This window comes from Vicugna pacos, chromosome 13 (assembly GCF_048564905.1).
Source record: "Vicugna pacos chromosome 13, VicPac4, whole genome shotgun sequence".
NCBI lineage: Eukaryota > Metazoa > Chordata > Mammalia > Artiodactyla > Camelidae > Vicugna > Vicugna pacos.
The window spans coordinates 38,327,786-38,349,375 of NC_132999.1; the positions used below are offsets into that span (position 1 = coordinate 38,327,786).

General features: G+C 56.2%; 1 protein-coding gene across 1 annotated transcript in view; it reads right to left on the reverse strand.

Annotated features, from left to right (window-relative positions):
* The window catches only part of KCNQ4 (potassium voltage-gated channel subfamily Q member 4), a 53,631-nt gene that overhangs the window by 3,803 nt on the left and 28,238 nt on the right, over positions 1 to 21,590 (reverse strand). The window contains exons 2-12 of the mRNA XM_072974674.1: positions 19,624 to 19,714; positions 18,836 to 18,962; positions 18,427 to 18,602; positions 17,633 to 17,758; positions 17,111 to 17,221; positions 16,819 to 16,914; positions 14,299 to 14,387; positions 12,328 to 12,489; positions 5,391 to 5,611; positions 3,590 to 3,689; positions 1,278 to 1,409 (exon numbers count right to left, since the gene is read on the reverse strand). Of these exons, the coding sequence (XP_072830775.1) occupies positions 1,278 to 1,409; positions 3,590 to 3,689; positions 5,391 to 5,611; positions 12,328 to 12,489; positions 14,299 to 14,387; positions 16,819 to 16,914; positions 17,111 to 17,221; positions 17,633 to 17,758; positions 18,427 to 18,602; positions 18,836 to 18,962; positions 19,624 to 19,714 (1,431 nt within the window). The remainder of the gene's footprint in view (positions 1 to 1,277; positions 1,410 to 3,589; positions 3,690 to 5,390; positions 5,612 to 12,327; positions 12,490 to 14,298; positions 14,388 to 16,818; positions 16,915 to 17,110; positions 17,222 to 17,632; positions 17,759 to 18,426; positions 18,603 to 18,835; positions 18,963 to 19,623; positions 19,715 to 21,590) is intronic.

Below are 21,590 nucleotides of genomic sequence, written 5' to 3' on the forward strand. Positions count from 1 at the left end.
TTCCCCCATTCAATAAACAGCAACTTTTTCCTCTTGCTCAAGCCAAAACCTTGGCTTTATCGTTTTTTTTTTTTTCTGCACACCCCATCAGAAAACCTTGTCAGCCCTACCTTCAAAATATGTCTAGAATCTGACCATCCCCACCTCAACTGCTTCCACCCTGGTCCAAGTCCCCATCATCTCTTGCCTGAATGTCTGGAGTAGCCCCTTTCCTGGTCTCCCTGCTTCCACTCTAACTCCTTATAGGTCATTCTCAACACAGCACCTAGGGTGACTCCTTTTCAAATATAGCTCACATCTCATCAGTCCTTTGTGCAAAGCCCTCCAATTCTCGCATCTTACTCGGGATGAATGCCAACATCTCTGCAGTGGTCTACAAGGCCTTACATAGTCTAAGTGCCATTAACCTTCTAACCTCATTTCCTGCTTCCCTCATACCAGAACAGGCTCCTTGCTATTCCTGAAACACCACCTAAGGCACCTGCCCATCTCAAAGCCTTTGCACCTGCTGTCCCCTCTGGAAACTCTTTGTTTAAACATCAACCATGGGGCTGGTTTGCCTCATCTTCCATTTTTTCTCAATATCACCTTTTCACCTATTTAAAATTACCCCAACACCTTAACCCTTATTTCTCTCTTTAGCCTTTATCATCATCTGACATATTCTAGTTGCACTTACTGTCATCTGTTCTCCTTCCTCTGGAATGAGAGCTCGATGAGGGCAGGGAATCTTTTGCTTTCTACCAGATCTCCACTGTCTGGCAAGTAATAAATGCCCCATGACTGTTTCTTGAGAGGACAAATGAATGGGGATTGAGAATGCAGGCCACAAGAGGAGAGGGCAAGGTGTAGGTGATTGGGGTCTTGGTGTGAGAATCTTCCTATGTGCCCGGTGGAGAGAAGAGGTGCTGGAGGATGTCGGAGGCAGGAGGTGAACAGCATTGAGGACAATGTGCCTATTCCCTCAGGAGATGGGAGCTCACTGATTATTTTAAGCCTGTTATTTTAGGACGAGGAAGGTCATCTAAAGACGTCCCCGAGGTGTGCAGGTCAGTGCAGCTCGCAGAGGACCTGTGGCTGGGTGTTTCTTTAGGTTCAATGACAGGTGCGGAGTCTGGTCCCAGGGCGTTGAAGACCAGAAACTCCAGGTCCCGCGGCGGCCCCTAGGGGGCGCTCGGGGCTCTGAGCGGGCGCCCGCGGAAGGGCCGGAGCAGACCCCCGGCGCTGGTGAGGCATTCGCCCTGTCCCCCTCTCCCGTCCGGGACCAGTGCACTCACCGGGCCTGTAGGCTCTTGATACGGCCCAGCATGTCCAGGTGCCCTGCTGAGTACTGCTCGATGACGTCCTTCACGTCGTATGGTCGTAGAGTCTCCTTGAACTTCCTTTTAGCCACCAGGAACTTCAGGATCCTGTAGGGGAGAGGGTCTCAGAGGGAAGGGATTCTTTTCCAGCCCCTTCTGTGTCCCTTTGCTACTTTGTCCAGCACCAGAGCACCTCCTGTTTGGGCCACCACAAACAGCCTCTGCTGGGTCTCCAGCCTCCCTACCTACCCACCACACTCCTGCCCGGCCCCCTAAGTTTGTTTGGTATTCTTTACTGTGCCTGTATCTGTAGTCACCTGGGAGGGCAGGGACTGGGCCGGGTTTCTCTCTGCTAGGTGGGACACAGGGCAGGCACCAGTCAACACTGCCTGATGACAGCTTAGGGGAAGACATTTTTTTTTGCATATGCCTGTTAGCACTGCTCTGCTGCACCCTCGACACCCAAAAGGGCATCAGATTTGATCCTTGGCTTCAAGAGCACTGGTCTGAGGTGGGAGATGGAGAAGGCACAGACAATTATGGGATGACAAGGGCCATATCAAGGAATGGAGAAAGAGGACTGGGGACCATGAGAAGGGAGAGCTTGGCTGGGGAGGTCAGGGTACAAGTCTTGAGAGTAATACTTTCCAACGCCAGGGCAGGAAGAGGAAAGGGATGCAGGGAGGTTTTCCAGACACAGAGAGGCATGGAGGTGTGTGAGGGAGGGTCGTTCAAAGTAGCCACGACAGGACGTGAAGGAAAGGGGTTAACCCCCAGGAGGTAAGGGAGGTGGAAGGGGAGTACTCCAAAGAGCCCCGAACCCCTGGCAGAGACTGGGTAATGGGAAGTTGGGGAGGTGCGGAAGGGGCCGTGTGGTTTACTCTGCTTTAGAAGGTCCATTCTGCCTGCCTGTGTGGAGGATGCCCTGGAGGGACAGCCTGGCCGGAAGACCAGCTCCGCTCTGGGGAATGTACCTGAGCTGGGAGGGGGCAGAGGGGTTCAGCTGTGGGCCAGCTTTGAACAGTTCAGGAGAGGGGACTGAAAGGCTTCCAAATCTAGGATGACTCCCATGGCTTGGGGCACGGGGCGGGGGGTGGTAGTGCCACTGCCTGGCATGGAGACATGGGAGGAGGAGCAAGACGGGGTGTTGGGTATGGGGGGTCTGTGGGATGGACAGGGAGAGCTGACCTGAGCCAGGTGGCAGCTCAGGTATTGTGTTCCAGAAGCTTGGAGGGGAGAAACAGAATATGTAAAAAGGGAGTGGGGAGAGGTCTCAGACTCCCTGGGGAGCAGTAGGGGATGTCCAGCTGACTCTGATTTAAAAGGAACACAGAGGAAAGAGGCATGTGGGCAGGTGAATCTCCAGGGAGGAGAGGAGGTGAGTCTGGAAGGTGTGAAGGGGTGAAGGTGAGTTACAGGGTGGAGCCAGAGACTAGGCCGGACCTCCATTCTGAGGAGTTTAGGGGCCAGATCCATGGCTGCTGAGGCTAAAGGACTCAGGAGACCCTGGTCCCCCCTAAATTGTCAAGGCAGGGGGACATCCAGTAGAGCCAATAGGGCAAGGGCTTTCAAACTTTTGGACCAAGACCCACCATAAAAAATACATTTTACATCAGAAACAGTACACACACCCAACTGAAATAGAAGTTTCATAAACATTATTTCTCCTTACTATGAGAGATGTCCTCTGATATTTTCTATTCTCCTTTTTTTTTAATGCTGACCATGGCCCACTAAATTGATTTCACTAAGTTGATTTCAAACTATTGTGACCTGTGGTTTGAAAAGTACTATTCTAGAGGAAGTCCTGGGGGAAACAGACAGGCTGAGGTCAGGACACCCAAGGAAAGAAAGTGTGAGTCACAGAGGCCAGCGGAGGGTGAGAGTGAGACACAGAGATGGAGGGAAACTGCGCATGAGACAGAGACCCAGGCAGAGACAGGCAGATGCTGATACACAGCTAGAAAGAGAGAAATAAAGAGCCCCTGACACGAAGTGAAAGAGAGGAAGGGGAGAGAAGCAGAGAGGACACTGCGGGTGTGAGCAGAGGGACCGTGATGGGCAGCCACATTCCTGCACTCCAGACGCAATAAGTCTGCACAAACCTTGCTGGGGGCCATATGCCACCTCCCCACCCCACCCACTCCCCAGGGCTCCCCCAGCCAGCACCGCTGAGGGTGCCAGGCAGACAGCAGCTGGCATGCGGGGAGCCAGGCCAGGCTTGGCCAGGAGGGCACGCCCCAGATGGGGAGCAGCAGTGGGTGGCCCACCTCCGGCCTCAGTCTCACCTGACAGAGCGGATGACCGTCTTCACCGCGGGCATGACGTCGTCCACTGTGAGTTCACACTGGTAGCTCTTCTCCTCTGCCACTTCCTCCGAGGGGCCCTCTGAAAAGTAGGAGGTAGGGAGCCCAGGTGGTGGCAGCAGAAGGGGCCACTCTCAACCCCTACCACCACCCTTAGAGGGACGGAGAGGGTGACAGAGTTCCAGGAAGAGCCCAGAACCTTCCAGGGGGCACAAGGCAGATCAGGTTCCTAGCCCTCTGGCTGCCCTACCCAGGGTGAGAAACCTCGGTTCGTTGCATGCCATCTGCCCTGTATAAACATCTGCCTGGTGGCCAGTGAGTGGGAACTACTTTAGGGCACATCTGGTCTGGCCCCTGGCAAACAGCACATAGCCCTGGAGGACATCCCACCAGTCCCACTACGCAGGACAGTGAGCCCCAGAGACAAGGGGCTAAAGGCCTCTGCACATAATCACACACAGAGCCTTGTCCTTCACCCGAGAGGGAAGCAAAGGGCAGGTTCCCACGCCCAGCTCTGCTACTGGGGAAGCCCCCAGAGCAAGTCATTCTCCCCCGGGGTGAGAGAAATGGCTTCTCTGAGGCTGCACGGAGAAGTGATGCTATCCTGGCGTCACAGGGGCAGGAGGGGACGGGGGGCCAGGCAGCTTCTTGGCAGGGCAGACGAGGCCCTGGACACTAGCCATGCCCAGGCGCCCCTGGGTCAGCACCTCCCAAAGACCAGTTTGTGGGGATTCTGTAACTTTCCAGGAAAGGCTGTCTGAGTTGTCCGCCAGCAGCATCTTGGGGGCTGATACAGCACAGACAGAGGCAGCATGGCTGGGTCCCCTCCCTCCAAGGCTTCCTGTCCCCAACCCCCATCCTTGTCCAGCCACCCCCTCCTTTTCCCACCCAGGGGCCTGAAGCATGTCAAAGCTGGGAGAAGCCTTTCTGGGGACTTGCTCCAACTCTCTTGTTTTCCAGAAGAGGACACTGAGGCCTAGAAAGGGGAAGTGTCTTATCTAGGTCACTGTGCAAGTCAGGAGCAGAGCTAGAGCTCAAAAAAGTGACCTCTCCAACTGGTTAAAAGCAACCCTCACCAGATTCACAGCCTCCTATTCACAGGCTGGGCAGGCAAAGAGGCACAAGGTGGGAAGCATGGGCTAGACCTGGTTGAGGATAGCAGCTCTGCCACTTACTAGCTGAGAGATCTCAGTGTCCACATCTGTAAAATGGGGCTAGAAACAGACCCCACTTCCCAGGTTCGTTGAGAGAAGTGAAGGAGATAATCCCGTGTGGGGCTGCTCACAGTCGGGGCTCAGTTCAGCAAAGATGGCCTCCTGCTCCTTCCAGAGCATGCGTGTAAGGCTGCTAGCTTTTGTGGAGCATTTACTATATCCCAAAACTCTTCTGTTCACCTTCTGTGGATAACCTCATTTAATCCTCACAACAGTCCTCTGAAGTCAGTATGATTATTGGCTCCATTTTACAGAGGAGGAGAATGAGGCCCAGGGACATGAGGTTACCTGCCTCAGATAAGTGACAAAGTTCGGATTCAAACCCAGGCAGCCTGGCTCCAAGGCCTGTGCTCTTACCCACTACCAAATGCTGCCTCTCCATTTTCCTTTGATTCTCAGGCTGGAGACCAGCCAAGCAGGTAGTATGACCCCCACTTCACAAATCAGAAGACTGGTGCCCGAAGACGGTCAGTCTGTTGCAGAGCTGGGACTAGAACCAAGTGTTTCTACCCCGAGCTCAGACTCCTCGCCCTGCCCCCACAGCGGGTCCTGCCCGCAGACATGCTCACCCTCTGCAGAGGTGCGGGGTTTGAGTCGCAGGGAGGCCCGGAAGCGGGTGCGGTCGTTGAAGCTCCAGCTCTTCTGCACCTTGGTGGGGCTGCTGGCCTCACCCACCTGCTCGCTGCTCGGGGAAGTGGGCATCTGCGGAGGTGCCAGGTGCTGCTTGGAGGGGCCAGTCCGCCGCTGGGAGCTGCCCATGCGGATGCGGTCTTTGATGCCCATCCGGCTGCTGGCAGGGCAGGGTGGGCAGGGGGAGAGCCAAGTCAGCCAGGGCTGGGGGCGGGTATGAGTGGGGACACAGCTGACTTAGTACTTGGGGGTGGCTACTGGGGCTGATTCTCCACCAAGGGGAGACTTCCTGGGATAGGACAACGGTGTGATGAGGGGGGGCCCTGACTCCTATGAGTTGATCCAGAGTCAGTCTGAACAGCTCCCCGATCCACCCCCACCTCCCACCTCTCATTGCCCAGACAGATAAGGGGTGCACAGGAGACAGATGTCAGAGTGGAAGGAGTGACAGAAACCCAAGAAGGGAATCAGAGACAGACAGGACAGGGGAGTTAAGCCAGACCCAGGCGGGTGGGTGGGTGGAGGTGGTGACCCCTTTGGGCACAGACAGGCTACTGAGGGATGGAGCATCTCCCTTGGCCGTGCACACTGAGGTAACCCCCAGCTCCTCCCTGTACACAGGGGCAGGCTGTATGGAGTTGAGGGTATGTGTGTGCTTGCATCACACAGGTGCCAGCGTGTGTACATATGTTGTCATGTCTGTACACGTGTCGATTTATATTTTCCTCCTTGGATGACTACTGGAGCTATCTGACCCCACACTGGTCAGGTCAGGGCTTTAGGACCTGGTACAGTTGCATAGCCAGTGCACTGCAAAATTCCAAAGGTCTCTGTCACTCAGACTTCAGTGTAAATGCTGTGCACGCTGGAGGTATGCAGTGTACCGGCCTGCTGGGGGTCTTGGCCGTGTGAGTGTAGCTGCAGGGCCCACATGTATGCCCAGGCCAGGCCTGGTGCCTACCCTCTCAGTGAAGATCTGTAACCTGTTCTTCTGTGGTCTTCCCGCCTAAGCTCTGCCCATCTGGACTGATGTCCTGTCCATGTGACCTCTCTACTGCCTCCTGAGTCCACAGTTCAACAACACCTACAGAAGCCTTGTGCGTGTGAACACACGTGTGCATGTCTGCGTGTGCTGTCAGACTTCCCTTCCCACACCCCAACTCCCCTCCCATCCCCCAAATATTGGAGGAAGACAGGTGAGGGGACGCCTCAGGTTCCCCAGGACAGGCCCTGCTTAACCAGTACCTGGTAGAGTAACTCTGTGTCCAAGAGGTTCAAGGACCATGTTATCGCTGTTTGAATAGGACCTATGCAAACATCTCCATCCCATGCCCCGTGGTGTCCCTGCTGCCTCCCTGCTGTGACCTGCCACTTGAAGGGCCCCCTTCAGACAGGTTTGGGGCCCTTGTGCCCCAAATATCCAGGGCCCTGGTTCAGGAGAGCACCAGCCAGTCTTGGAGGAGGCCTGAGGTGGGGCAGGGCTGAGGAAAGAGACCGTGTCACCTAGTCTCAGGGACTTTCAGATCAGGGGCTGATCAGAGGACAGATTCTGGTTTCAGGACAGAGTGGGAGCCAGGGTCCTCCATGCCCAGGGCATGGGGGACAGGGTATAGGGCCAAGGTGCTGAGGTAAGGGAGATCTTGAAACCAGGGGCACCTTTGGAAGGTGCTTTTGGGAAGGAACCTGGGATGTAGGGCCATCCTCAGGGGTAGGGACCTCTGCCCAGAGGAGAGAGGTTATAGGTCGAGGATGGGGCCCTTGAGGATATCAGAAGGGAAGGATGGGGTGGCCCCCACAATCCAGCATGCTGTTTGCTGGCCCAGGATCCCCTCCACACATCCCAAATATTCCAACCAAAGTTTGAGGTTGGCTCTCCCAAACTTTTCTCTGCAAAGCTGTTCCTTCAGGCTCTCCTCATGCGGGCAAGCACCCCCCACCCCTGCTGGTCCGTGCAACCCCTTTCTGTCCTCCACTCCTCCAAGGGGCAGAGGAAGAGACGGGTGGAAAGGGACCTGACACTCAGCCAAGGGCAAGTAACTCTGGATCTCTGCACCCGGCACGTCACTCCAATGGTGTTCGGGGGGAAGGGGATGACCTCCCTGTCACAAGAAGTGTGCAAGCAAGACTGAGCTTGCACTCAGCAGGACTTAGGAAGGCAGGGGTCTGGGGGCTTGCACTAGAGGTCTTGAAAGGTCCCTCTCCAGCTCTGATTCGGTGATGGTTGATGGAGCTTCCAGCCTGGTTTGTGGGGTTCTGTATCTTTCTGACCAACCAGAGACCCTGGGCTCCTCTTCAGGGTAAGAAGGCACTGTTTTCCCAGGGGTGGCCCTGGATTCCAGCTCCCTGGGCAGGGCCCAGAAAATGGCTTACATTAGCCTCTCTGGAGCTTAAAAGCTCAACGAAAATGGAAAGAAACCTGACACACAGTGGACATCGAAAGAGCTTCTTCCCCTCCCAAGCTCCTTGGAACACACAAGATTCCACCTGACTGCCTGAGCCCTTTCGGTGTTCTCAGACACTTCACGTGGCAGGTTCTATAGTCACCACCCCTATTTTATAGATGTGGACACAGCTTCCAAGGTCATAGAGCTCCTCGGGAGGGAGCAAGGACTGGAACCCAGTTTGCTCTGACTTCAGAGACTGTGTTCTTTCTCTGGGGCAAGCTACCAGGATAGGGTCTCAGCAGTGGTTCTCAGCTGTGGGCTATTTTGTTCTCTAGTGGACATTTGGCTAGAGACAGTTTTGGTTGTCACACTGAGGGGTGCTCCTAGCATCTAGGTAGAGGCCAGGGATGCAGCTAAACATGCTGAACAGTGCATGTGACAGCCCCCAACAACAAAGAATTTTCCAATCAGGGATCGGATATGTGGGCTTGACTGGGGCTGCCCTGTTGGAGAGGGCGAGCTCGGGGCACAAACTGCCCTCTGACTGCCCTGCTGGACCCAACCCCACCCCGGCTCAACTTCCACAGGGATTTCTGTAAGGACTCCATCGGCCTGCCAAAAGCCAAGCTCATGGGGGACCAGAGGCAGCCTACCCTACCCCTGCATACAGCCCCTCTCTTCAGAACTGCAGGAACAGCTGCATCGCTGGCCTCTCTGCCCTGACCTTGCCCTTCCTGCCCCCCGATGCCAACACAGCCAAAGGAATCTTGCAAAGGGACAGATCTGACCCAGAGACACCTCGGCTTTAGCCCTCAGCATGTTCCTGTATCCTACAGCCATGGTTTCCAAGTGCATATCATAACATGTCAAATCGCATGAGGCTAGCATTTGTACAGTACCTCCTCTGAGCCAGGCGCAGTTTGAGCGGAAGCAGAGCCTATTATCCTCTGCATTTTACACCTGGGGAAACGGAGGCACAGAGGGCTTATGCCCAAGGTCCCCTCGCCACATTTAGATCCAGAACCCACGTTTCTAAGAAACAGTGGTTTCTTCTTGGGAAAGCAGCCAGGAGCTCTGTCACCCATGTCTTCCTCATGGGCTCCCCGATCCACAAGGCTCCCAAGGCACTTTGGGAAACCCAGGACTCCGTGAGCCCAAGCTGCCAGGCAGTTCCAGCAGGATAAAGCTCACTAGGGGCTTTTGGGTTCTTCATGACCCAGCCTCAGCTCCCGACCTCCCGCTCTCAGATCTGGCCACGCTGGGCTGCCTGCTCTTTGCCACCGCTGTGCCCTCTCTCACCTCCTTACCTTGGTGTGCACTGGATCTTTTGGCCACACCTCTGGGGGCACCCTCTGGGTGACATGCCTGCCCCAAGCTCCACGGCCCCTCTGCTTCCTCCTTGCGTTGTGCTCATCACATCGAACAGCAGTTGCTCTTTGCACATCTCTAGGCACCATATTTTATTCACCACTGTGTTCCTACTGGGGGCCTGGCCCAGGGCAGTTACCGAGGAACATAGGGGTGATGCAGCTAAAAGAACTGGGTCCCGGAGTTAGCAAAGGAGGCACCAATCCCAGCTCCTTCGGGCATCTGCTAGGTCCCAGTGTGCAGTGGGGAGCCAGGAAGCTAAATCTAAGGCCTGGCAAAAGTCAGAGTGGGGAGGACCCTCAGAGAGCCTCTAGTTCAATCTGCCCATTCCACAGATGGGAAACTGAGGTCCAGAGAAAGGAAGCAATTTGGCCAAGATCACGCAGGGAGAGGTCAGCGGCAGAGCCCAAGGCTCCTGTAGGTGTTCCTCCTGGCAGACTGGACACCAGGCCCATGACCCCAGACCTGGCAGAGGCATCCCCAGAAAGATGGGGGGCTCCTCAGGGCCCCAAGGCAGACGGCAGGCGGCAGGCACATGCACCTTGTCCTTGGCTCCTTCTGTCCCCCTCTCCAGCCCCCGAACTGGGTGGGGCAAGGAGGAGTGGGGACAGGAGGAGCAGGTGAGGGGGTACCTCGGTCTCCAGCTGGCGTGGATCCGAAAGAAACTCCGTTTATTACTAAACATCTGGCTGGAAAGTTGAGAACAAGACACAAACAGAGGTTAGTGGGAAGGAGGCAGGTGGGCAGAGCCTGGGGAGCTGCCAGGATGGGGCCGGCTTCCTGTGGCTGGTGGGAGAGAAGGACCCCCCTAACACACACACGAATTCATCCTCCAGCCCACATGCCCAGAATACAGAGGTTCTCAAGCTTTGCATAAGGATCTCCTGGGGAGCATGTTAAATATGCAGAACTCTTTGCCCCTTCTCCAGATTCTCATTCCATGGGCTTGGGGAGAGGTCCAGGTATCTGCATGTTGAACAAACGTCCCATGGGATGCTGATGCAGGAAGTCAGTGGACCATGCTTTGAGAACCACTATCTTATCACTCATCACAAAAACCCCAAAGAGGGGAGGTGCTGGCCCCAATGCCATCCCTCAGGAAGCCTGCTCCTTGCAATCCTGGGAATGTGCTCAACCTTAGTCCATCTACAAGGATACTCACTGTGTGGCCAACCAGGTGTGTGTATGAGTGTGTGTATGTGTGTGGGTTTTGTGGGGGATCCTGTCTTGGACACCCACCCCATGGGGCTCACACAGCAGAGATTAAGGATAAGGCCATTTGGCCTGAGCTTGGTGCCTGATCGCCTAGAAATCACAGCTCAGGCCCCGGGGGTGCCTGGGAAGAAGGGACACTCCACCACCATCACCATGAGCCCAGTCACACAGACACTGCAGGGCAGACAGACACAAGGCTGGGAGTTAGTGATGGCCAAGTCCTCAGCGGTCATCTGTTCCTAGGCTTTCAGGAGTCCAGAGACCCAGAGCCACTGTGAGGGGTGGTACAGGTGCTGGGGTCCAGGATAATCTCCACTCCCAGAACTCCCTTACTCAGGTGAAGTGAAACCAGAGGGAACTGAAGCTACAGAGAGCCCTGGCTCAGGCCCTGGGCAAGGTTGCTCAAAAGCCAAAACTTTTGGGTTTCTACCTGTAAGCCCTGGTTGGGGAGGGATAGAGACAACACTGTAGGACCTTCAGGTAGTGACAAAGAATACAAGTAGGGGCCCCACTGTGGACCCTCTTCCAGGGAGCTCCTAGCCTGGCCTAACCAACTATGCTTCCCCTCCCCCAGAGACCTGGAAGGGCCCCTCCCTCTCTATCCACATCCTGTTCAGCCCCTGGCCCTCCCTGAGACCTGAAAAGGAATTCTGCTCCCAGCATCTTCTGCACCAGACCCCCCTCCTCCCTGTTCCCCAGGCCTTTTCAGCCGAGAAACCCAGAGAACCCAGAGCCCCTGATCAGCCTAACTGTTGCTGATTTTCTGCCCAGAACCCGGAGGCTCAGAGTGACCTGATGACTTTCTCAAGGACACACAGCATCAGGCAGCAGAGGCAAGCTTTCACTGCACCTCCTCCTTCTGAACCCTGAGTGGTTCACCTCTTCTCCTCTCCCTTATTCTGAGCCTGGGCCTCAGAATCACACCTGAGGCTCAAGGCCCATATGTCCACTTGGCTGATTCAGGGATGATATGTAAAGATGAGACAAAACAGATTGGTAGTGAACAGGGTATGATTGAAGAGCAATTTGAATCCTTGACCTCAAAGTTACACATCTACAGGAGTAGCTGCTTTCCCATACTGTGAGTTAGTGGGCTTCTTTATCCAAATATACCTGAAATTCCATTATTTATGAATATTTACATGGGGGTAAGCATTGTTCTTTCTTTGTTCTTCTTTCAAGATGCAAAAACTGAGGCAGATCAAGGGGAAAGAGACTGTTGGAACAGCAAAATGTCCCTCCATAAGGAAGAAAGGCATTGTGGGAGAATCCCAGGAGGACCCTCTGGGATTAGAAAAGCTGCAGACAAGGGTTGCACAAGACAAGAGCATTAGTCATTGGCTGAGTTTACATAGGCCCTACAGCAGTTCTTAGTCACAGAGCTCTCTTTCCAGCTGGTATCTCGTTCCCAAGAGGCGAGTTCAGTGTCAAGCCCCTTCTAGAGGAACATGCTGGGGAAGGGGCCCTCACACCCATCTGGTGCCCACGATTACCTGAGCCGTAAGCACCTGTGGCCAGTGGCCTCCTCCTCTCTCCAGCTTCCCGGGAGGGATGGGGGTGCAGGGATGGAAGAGTGAGGGGGACGTGGAAACAGAGAAAGAAAGAGGACAATGGAATGAATGGAGGAGGTGATGGGGAAGGACGGTGTGGACCTCTCCCCAACTCAGACCCTTGGAGCCCCAGGTGACAAAACGTGAGTCAACTCTGGCCTCTCCAGAAAGACTCTCAGTCTGTACCTGTAGAGCCATCCGACGACAATTGTCCAGGCCTCATGACAAGGCCTGGGAGTCCCCAGAACAGGCCCAGACACCCACATAGTGGCTGGAAACAGGTCTGAGAGAGGATGAGACAAAGAATGGAAAAAGAGGAGGAGAAGCAAGAGGAGGTGGTAGCCCCAGGGGGCCCCTACCTTTCCCCAGGACAGAAGGAGGCGCTGCCTGGCCGGTGGCAGGTGGCAACGGGCGGGTAACGGGAGGGCGCTCCGTCGGGTACTGGCGCCCGCCGCACCTCCAGGGGCCGTAGGCCCCCGTTGCGGGCCCGTTGCACGTGCTCAAACAAGAGGGCCAGCTCTCTGCAGGAGAGGGCGCCATCAGCGGCAGGCAGGGCCCTGGCACCACCTCCTCATGCCAGGGCCCCTCAGCTCCTGACTCAGACCCTGCCAGGCCCTGCCTCTCTGGAGATGCTCAGCAAACACCCCAGGCCTGCATAGGCAGGGATGTGGGTGGGAGACTAGCCTTCCTCCCTCCCTTTCTACACTCAGTTCCTGGGAACTCTCAGGGATGCCAAGCATGACGGTGCAGGATGGGCACCCTCACACGGGGGCAGGGGGACCTCAAATCCAGCTTACTCTCTGCTCAGCAAGCCGAGCGCCTGGACATGGAGCTGTGCCCACCTGGAGGCCAGTGGCAGCCCTGAACTCCTCACCGTCCAGATCTGACTGGATTTTAGGGGGAAACTGAGGCTGAGGAGGGAGACTCAATGCGGCAGCCCAGCTTCCTTCTCCTGCAGCATTCGCTCTTGCGGCTGGGTTCTTGGAGACTAAGTTTCTTCCCTCTCCAGGCCATTTCCTGTTTCCATAACCCAAGGAGGATATCTTCCCTCTCTCCCTTCCCATTGTACAGATGAGGAAACTGAGGTCCAGGGAGCAGGACTCAGAATTTTCTATTCTATTTCATTTCAATTTTAATGGAGGTACTGTGGATTGAACCCAGGACCACATGCATGTTAAACATGTACTCCACCACTGAGCTATATACCCTCCCCTCTGGGTCCAGAATTTTCAAACCAAGCTCTGACCATCTTACCAGAGGACCCAGGACACTCTCCAAATCGTCCCTCCCTATCACACACACATATTTCTAAGAAACTAGCCTCTGCCCCCCTCCTCCAGGCCTGGCCTTGAGTCCTTAGGTCTACTTCTAGAAAGGATGACTCCTTCTAATCTAACCACCATCCCTGTCTGTGAGGTGGGAGCTTGCCTCTGCCAGGTGGAGAGATAAGGGGAACCAGTGTGATTCTGGGAGCACCCCCCCCACCCCCGCCACCAGCCCCTTCTCTCCTGCTCCTTCCCTGGGAAGCCCCTGGGGCTGGGAAGGAGCAGGGAGTGGGGCAGCCAGGTGTAGGGGTGAGTGGGATCATGCAACAGCTGCTCTTGGAGAACAAATGAGGCAAAAAAGGCGCGGGCAGAAACGCTGAACACAGCAGCCTCACCCCGCCGCTCTTGATGCCCGCCTGCCCGCAGGACTGAGTCACTCTCCAAGGTCTTCATCCCTGCCCCAGGGCCTGGCCAGGAACCTGGCCACACAAATCTTGGTGACGCTGTTAATAATCCCTGGTGTGGGCCCATCCCCATGCAATCTTACCCCAGCCTGGGCCAGTGGAGCGAACCCACCTCTGGGCCCTAAGGCTGCTTCCTGGCACAGTAAAAGCAGGTACATATTCACTATGGGGATGCTGGGATGGGTGGGCGCTTGCACCCAACCCTGGCCCACACGTTCTTGCCCACACCCTGCTCTCTCTATCCAGCTGCAATACGCCAGGCTGGCAAACACTGCTCCCAACTCAGACTGAGGGGAGTGAGCTGGCTGGGCCACTGCCCTGAGTGGCATCAAATCTGGGTGACCACGCAGACTGCCAGCACTCCCAGACCCAGGGCTTAGCCAGTGAGCGGGGCTCCTCCCCATGCCCTGTGTCCAGTGTCACCAGTTCCCTGGGTATAGCACAGTGGCAGAGAGAGCACTCCAGGCTATGGGTTACAGAGCCAGCCCCAGATGCTCCCATAGGAGCTGTCACCCCTTTCCCACCCTCCAGGGCTGAGTCCCACCCATTTGTCCTCAAGGGGCATTACCAGCAACCCCCCACCCCCCACAGCCGGGCCTACCTGAAGGACGGGAGGATGCTGTCATAGTAGTACCAGGTGGCTGTCAGGTAGGCCCGGCTCGTGTCGGTGGAGTACAGGCGCCACGCAGCCTGGTGGATGGGAGAAAGGGGAAAGGCGTGAGGGCCAAGGTATCAGGGAGGGCTCTCAGCCCCTCACCAGCCCTCTGCCCCCAAAAGAACCCAGTTCTCAGGCAGAGGCTAGTTCCAATTCTATAGCCGCCAGCAGGCCAGAAGGAAACGGAGGCCTGGAGAGAAATGATTTCCTCAAGGTGATGAGCGTATCAGAGTCAGAGCCAGGGCCTTGCAGTGTGGGAGTTAAGAGCTGGGGCTTTGTCAGGCAGAAGTGGGTTTGCAATCCCAGCTTTTGCTGCCTACTCATATGAACAAGTAAGTGAAGCTGCAGGGCCTCAGGCTCCTCATCTGTAAAATGGATGTAATTCTAATTACCCAACAGGGTGTTGTGAGGACTAAATGGACGAATGTATATTAAACGCCAAGAATGGTGCATGGCACATAGTACACTTAATACAAAGTTCCCCTGTTAAACACTCCTGTTATTGCCTGTTACCACAGCTGATGAATGTCTTTTCACTGGGGATTTGATTAATGGTCTTTCTCTCTCAGACTGTAAGCTATGTCTTGGTCAGCACTGTATCCTCTGGCACATGTTCTGCAAATGTTTGGGGAATAAATACTGATGGAATGAATTATTATTACTAATAATAATCCCACCCCATCCTTCCCAGCTGCCTGTCACTGCCCATGGGGTGGAGGAGGGGAGGAAAGAGCATCACCTACCAACCCCTCGGCATCCATGAAGTTGCAGGGTTTCCTCTGCAGCAGGAGGGATGAGGGTCAGGTAAGAGGAAGGACTGTCCCTCTTCCCAGGTAAAGAGAAGAGCCAGGTAGGGGCTGTGAGTTGGGCGATCAATGAGGACAGGGAGGCGTGGGAAGTGCTGGGCAGGACAAAGAAGAACTGGGCGCTTCTTCGGATGCCTCTTGTCCTTAAGGGACTGCCCAATGCTGACCTCACTGGCCAGGCACCTTCCCAAGACAGGAATATTTTTACTTCCTGCTTGCCTAGGCCCCTGGCTTGGGCTGGGGAGCAGCTGCCAGAGCTGTCTCATTAATTATGGGTACCACAATACCAGCTGTCTTTCTGCACGGACTGTGCCAGCTGCCTGCCCCTACAATGCCCCTCGGAAGACCAGCTCCCAGGGGACAGCAGCCATTGTGCCCCAAGGGATGCTGAGGAGGAAAGGCTGGGCTGGTGGCTGGAGATAGCAGAGATGAAGAGGGGGTTCCACCCTGGGGAGGAGAGATAAGGGAGGGTGAATCAGACCTGAGCTGGGGGGTGAGAGGGTGGCAAGGGGGGAGCACGCTGAGGTGGGCTGTGTCAGTGTTCTCCGAACTATTTCCCGCAGGGGGTTCTCTTGCCACGCCCTAACTAGAGAGAAGCCAAGGCTGAGTGCCAGAGTCACAAAAACTCAGAGTCTTCGCCTCAGCCCGGGCCCCAGTCAGAATGCCTCAGACTGTACGGGAAACTGAGACCACGCACTCCCGTTTTTTTCTGCATCCTTGGCTGGCTCAGTTTGGCCTGCCCAGCCACTAAATGCTAAGGTTCCAAAAAGCCCAGCTCTGGGCCATCTTCTCCCCTCTCTCTTTCCTCCCTCCACCGGAAGCACCCACACCCGGGGCTTCATCGCCCTCTGCACACAAGGTCCAGCACATTCCTATCCTCAGTTGTGCACCAGTATATCTAGCTGCCTCCTCAACACCCCCTTAGGGTCTCAGAGGCCCCTCAGATTCTACCTGCTCCAGCCAAACTCACACTCTTCATGCCCCATATCTGGTCCTCATCCAATGAGTAGGGTTATCCACCATCCAGTGGGGCAAGCCCCTACTCCTGATGCCACTAATTTCGCCTCCTAAATATGTAGAATCTGCCCGTTTCTTTCCATCTCATCTGTTGCTACCCTAGTCCAAGTCACCCAGCACCTGCCTCACCTAGACCGTTGCCAGAGCCTTTTATCTGGTTTCCTCAGACACCTGGATCACCCTCCAATCCACTCACCGCTTTTCAAAACATAAATCTGATCAGGTCACCCCTTCCTCCTGCTTCCTACCTGTCAGTGGTTCCTCAAGTATTCTTAGGAAAATGTTAAACTCAGGACCCTGCGGCCCTCAGGTCTGGGCCTCACTTGCCTCTCCAACCCCTTCCGCTGTATGCTCTTTCTTGAGTTTTCTTTTCCAGCCTCACTAGCTTCCTTCCAGTTCCTCAAACACACCCTGCTCCCTTTCACCACAGGGCCTTTGTACATGCTGTTCCCATACCTTGGATGTTCCCCCTTCACCTCTTCACCTCATTAACTCCTAGTCATTCTCCAACTCTCAACTCAAGTGTCAGTTTCTCGGGGTGGTCATCCCTGAGTTCTCCTTCAAGGTCAGATCAGGCCAGGTCCCCTGTTAAATGCTCCTCAGAAAACCAGTTCAGTTCCAGGGCTTCCTGGGTATCTTGTACCTGGATGAGGTTGGCTGCTGGCATCCTCCGCTTCTCAAAGTGCTTCTGCCGGTGCTGCTCCTGCACCTTCAGGGCAAAGCCAGAGCCAAGGATGCCCTAGGACAACAGACATGGTTGGGGGAATGCGGTGGTGGGGGGGGGGGACAACAAAAGGCAGCAAAGGTGCCCCCGCCCCTGCCCATCTGAGGTGCCCCCCTCCCCGCCCATGCAAATACTGGACTGGGGCTTAGCCGGCCTTGCCCCTAGGACCCCCTCCCCCAGCCTGGGCCATCCTAAGTAGAGGGGGACTCACTGCAGGCAAGGCAAAGAAGGAGATGCCTAGTAAGGCAAAGCCAGCAGCCAGGACCCTTCCCAGCCACGTGTGTGGTGTCTTGTCACCGTACCCAATGGTTGTCAGTGTGATCTGGGGACACAAACAGGTTATCCATAGGGCCAGTCATGGGGAGCCAACCCACTGGAACTTGTTGGGGTCACAGGCTACTGGGGCCTGATCATGAGGGAGGGGGGTCGCCATGGTTCCCCACAGGAACTGGTCACAAGGACTTGTCACAGGGGCTGGTTACAGGCATAGATGGATCCCTCCTCCCCAGTGTTGTTAGGGGAGAGGTACAGGTCACAAGGACTTGAAGTGGGGAATTAGATGGGGACACAAGCTAGTCCACAGGGGCAAGCTGGGGAGCTAACACAGGAGCTGGTCACAAGGGTTCCCAGCCCTAGGTGAGAGGACAGGGGCAGGTCCCTGGGTCAGGATCACAATGATCATGCTAGGGAGGGTCCCAGGGAGAAGGGCGGCCCTGCACAGACCCTCACGCACCGTCCCCCACCAGAGCGAGTCGGCGTAGGAGGAGAAGTCGGAGTTGGCGTCCTTCTCGGCCAGATAGACCAGGAAGGAGGCAAAGATGAGCACCAGGAACCCGATGTACCAGGCGGTGATCAGCTCCTGCGGGGGCAGCAACACGTGAGACCACAGGGAGCACCGAGGCAGAGGTGGTGAGGAAATGGGGACTTCGCTGTGCCCTCCTAGCACAGGCGGGGAGGTGGGAGGCTCCCAGAATGGCCTATGAGGGGTGTTCGGGAGGGGATGAGAACCCCAGCCTCTCGGAGGTCCCAGGCGGCGGCTCTGCCCGCTTTTCTTTTCCCAGCAACTCCCTCCAAGGAGACCCTGTTCCGCCTTCCCTAACCGGCCACGCCCTCCAACACAAAATCTCAGAGCACGCCCTGGCCCTGCCCTTGACCCTCCAGGTTCCACGCTCAGTTCTCCACCCCCAAGCCCACCTTGCCCTGCCACCCAAGCCCCACTTTCAAGCGTCGATCCGGCCCCACATCCTGTCCCGCCCCATCCTCACCCTCAGACTCAGCCCCAGCTCCCCACTTTGTTGTGAGCGTAGACCCCCAACTCAGAAGCTTCCAAGTGAGCCCCGCAAGCCCTGCCCCTCAGGCCCCACCTCCTGGCCTGGCCCAGAACCCCAGACCCCGCCCCTGCCCAATCCCCGAGATAGCCCCTTCGGCCTCCGGGCACTGGGTCCCTCGTCACTCTCTCACCTCTCCCTCGGCTCGGCCCCGCCCTCCCTGTTCGGCTGCCCCGGCCCCGCCCCGGCCCGGCCTCACCTTGCTGTGCGCGTAGACCACTGAGCCCAACAGCTTCCAGGTGCCGCCGCGGCGGTCCATGCGCACCATGCGCAGGATCTGCAGGAAGCGCATGCTGCGCAACGCAGACGTCGCAAAGATGTTGCCCTGAGTGCCCGCGGCGATGACTGCCACCGATGCCACGAACACGATGAAGTCTGTAAGGGGGCGGGGAAGGGCGGAGGAGCAAGGTCACGGCCAGTGCCGGGGAGCCAACCTACCCAGCGCCTGGACCCGAGGTCGGGGGGGGGGGTGGTTCCTGGGGCCATGGGAGGGATTGGAAATGTCCGTTGAGTCTGTGTCAGCAGCCAGGGTCTGGGTCAGGGATAGGGTGAGGGTGTTAGCCCTGGGGCTTGAGGGTAAGGCGTGGGCGGGGTGATGTGCCCATTACCGATGACACAGAAGGGTTTTCTGGCAAAGCGGAAGCGACCCTGCCATCCTCGGTAGCGGCAGCAGCACCCGGCGGACCAGACGCGGATGATGTACTCCAGGCCAAACACGATGATCATCACGAATTCCTGTGGGCCCAGGTGCCTAGGTTCTGGTCCCCACACCTCAGGACCAGGGCCCAGATGACACAACACCCACCCAGCCCAGAGTCCCTGGATTAGGGGTTTTAGGATTTCCTCAGACCACGTCTCCCAGAGGTCCTTACACCTGGATGGACCTGAAGGGGATTCCAGAAGGCAGGTGTCTTCTCCCATGTCTACCAAAGAGACTGAAAGCTCAAGTCTGTCCTCCCTTGCTATCCCCATTAGCTGTCTAGGTTTTCCTGCTTCTCGCCCCACCCTCTCCCTCCCAGCCATCCCAAAGTCTGTAACCCTGACCAGGTGACATAAGGGGTGGTTTGGTTGTCAGTCACTGTCCCCCTCTGAAGTGCTTCTGCTGAGGGGGAAAAAACCCCATCACAACAGGGGTGTAGTTAGCAGCTTTGGTCATGAGGAGTGGGCCTCCTCTTCTCTTCTCTGGGCCCATCATAAGCCCTGGCATAGAGGCAAGAACTCTCCCAACACCTGCATAAAACATGGGATGAAGCCCAGAGAGGGGCAGCCACCAGCTCAGGGAACACAGCACAGCAAGCCACTCTCTGAGCCACAGTATGAGAAACTTCTCCCCACCTTCACCCTCAGCCCAGAGGTGCTGCCCCAGTCTCCCTTGGACCCAGACTCCAGCACTCACCAAGATGAGGAGACATTCGTTGGCAAATTCCTGGTGCTCCTGGATAGTGGACAGCACGGACAGCACCAGGCAGCTGAAGACCAGCAAAAATCTGCAATAGCAGCATGGAGGAGAGGGTTAGCTACTGGACAGACAGGACAGCCAAGGAGCCTCTGGTAGAGGGCTGCAGAGTCAGAGGAGGAGGAGGAGGAAAGCATTGTTTTGGCAGAATAATCTGGAAAGTGGGATTAGAATCAGAGTTCCCTGGAGCTGTGACTCTGGGCCAGACACCAGAGGGAGAAGCCCCAGAGCTCCAGGCTGCTGAGCTCACAGACACCTTACAGCAAGCACTCTCAGTTGCCCTTGATGCAGCTGCAGCTCACAGACGTGGTCACTTGGCTGCGGGTGGCAGGTCTGTTTGGGCTGGCCAAGGGAGGGACCCAGGAGCCCCCCTTCCCTATGAATTCCAAGACAGCAGAAGTGTGGCTTCATCTGCAGAATGAGAACAATTGCCTATGCCTTTGTGGGTTCTGATGGAATTAAATACTGAGACAGCTATGAAAAGAAAGGGGATCAGGGAAGATGGGGAGGGACGGGAGGATGCAGAGGGGAGAGGGCGTGGGGAGGGGCACCAGGCAGCGGGGAGCCATGCTATGGAGGCCTGGAGCTCCCCACAGGGCAGTGGGAAGTTGCTAAGAAACAGAACCAGAATCAGACATTTAGAAATGGAAGGAACTTTAGAATCCAACTCAGCCAACACTTCCCTCCACCCTAACTGCACACATGAGGAAATTAAGACCCAGAGAGGGAAAGGGATTCACCCAAGGTCACCCAGTATGTCCAGGATAGAAGTGAGCTTAGAGCCAGGGTTCCCAGCTTCCCAGTGGATGGGAAGAGGGGAAGGGGCATGATGAGAGAAGCTCTGGTGTAGGGAGTGTGTGGAGGAAGACAGGATGTGGGGCACAGGCTGCAGATGCAGTGAAGGAAATGAGGCTGGCTGCCCTGAAGCGCTCTTCTTTTGATAGGGGTGTGCCGGACACACAGCAGGCTGGGGAGAGACTCCTGAGGGAATGGGCTTCTCTGGAAATGCATCCCTTGTGAACTGACCCGTAGCCTCCCCCAAGTGTTTCCAGAGTGTCCCCACCTGGGACTGCTGACACTGCACTCTCCATGAAACACCTCACCGGTGAAGCCTGGCGAGACTGCTCACCCTCCCCTCACACCAGGGCTCCTGCTCTGGGAGGTCCCCTGCCCACTGTTCCCTCTTCAGAACTCCCCCTCCCAGGGCTTGCCTCCCAAGTCACTGCCCACATGGCTTCATTTGTGTTCATGTTTCCTCGTGGCCAGGGCATGAGCTCGGAGTCTGAGAGATCCAGGTTCAAATTCCCATCCTGCTGTGTGTGACCCTAGGAAAGTCACCTACCTTCTCTGAGCCAGTCTCTCGTCATCAGTAAAGTGGGGGCTGATGGAAGGGAAGACGTGGAAAGGGCGGGGTTCCACCCTGGCCCATTTACAGCTCCTCGGACGGGGCTCCTGGCCTCCTTGGAGGGCAGGAATAGGGCTGCAGCCCAGCACATGCCCCGGGGTGGAGGAGGTAGTCAGCATGTCAGTAAAGGGTTGTGGATGAATGAGTGAAGAGGAGGCCTCCTTGGCCAATTCCAGGCAAGAGCTGAGTCAGCAAAGACATAAGGCACAGAGAGAGGTGGGGGTGAGCACCAGCTCCTCGGGTTCAATAATTAACCACAGAAAAGGCAGCAGCTGCATCCCAGGGAAATAGGTACTACTGCTAACACAGGGCTCGGGGGCGGAAGGGTCCTCCTGAGGGCGTCTCATCCAGCCCCTCCTCTGGGAAGAGTTGCTGCCAAATCTCGACGGACCTTCACCCCAGCCCTGAACAGAAATCCTTCAGTTCCATCGCTCAGCTGACCTCAGCTCAGAACCTCAGGTAAGTGGGTCACGTTTGGGGCTTCCTGTGGAGTGTCTCAAGA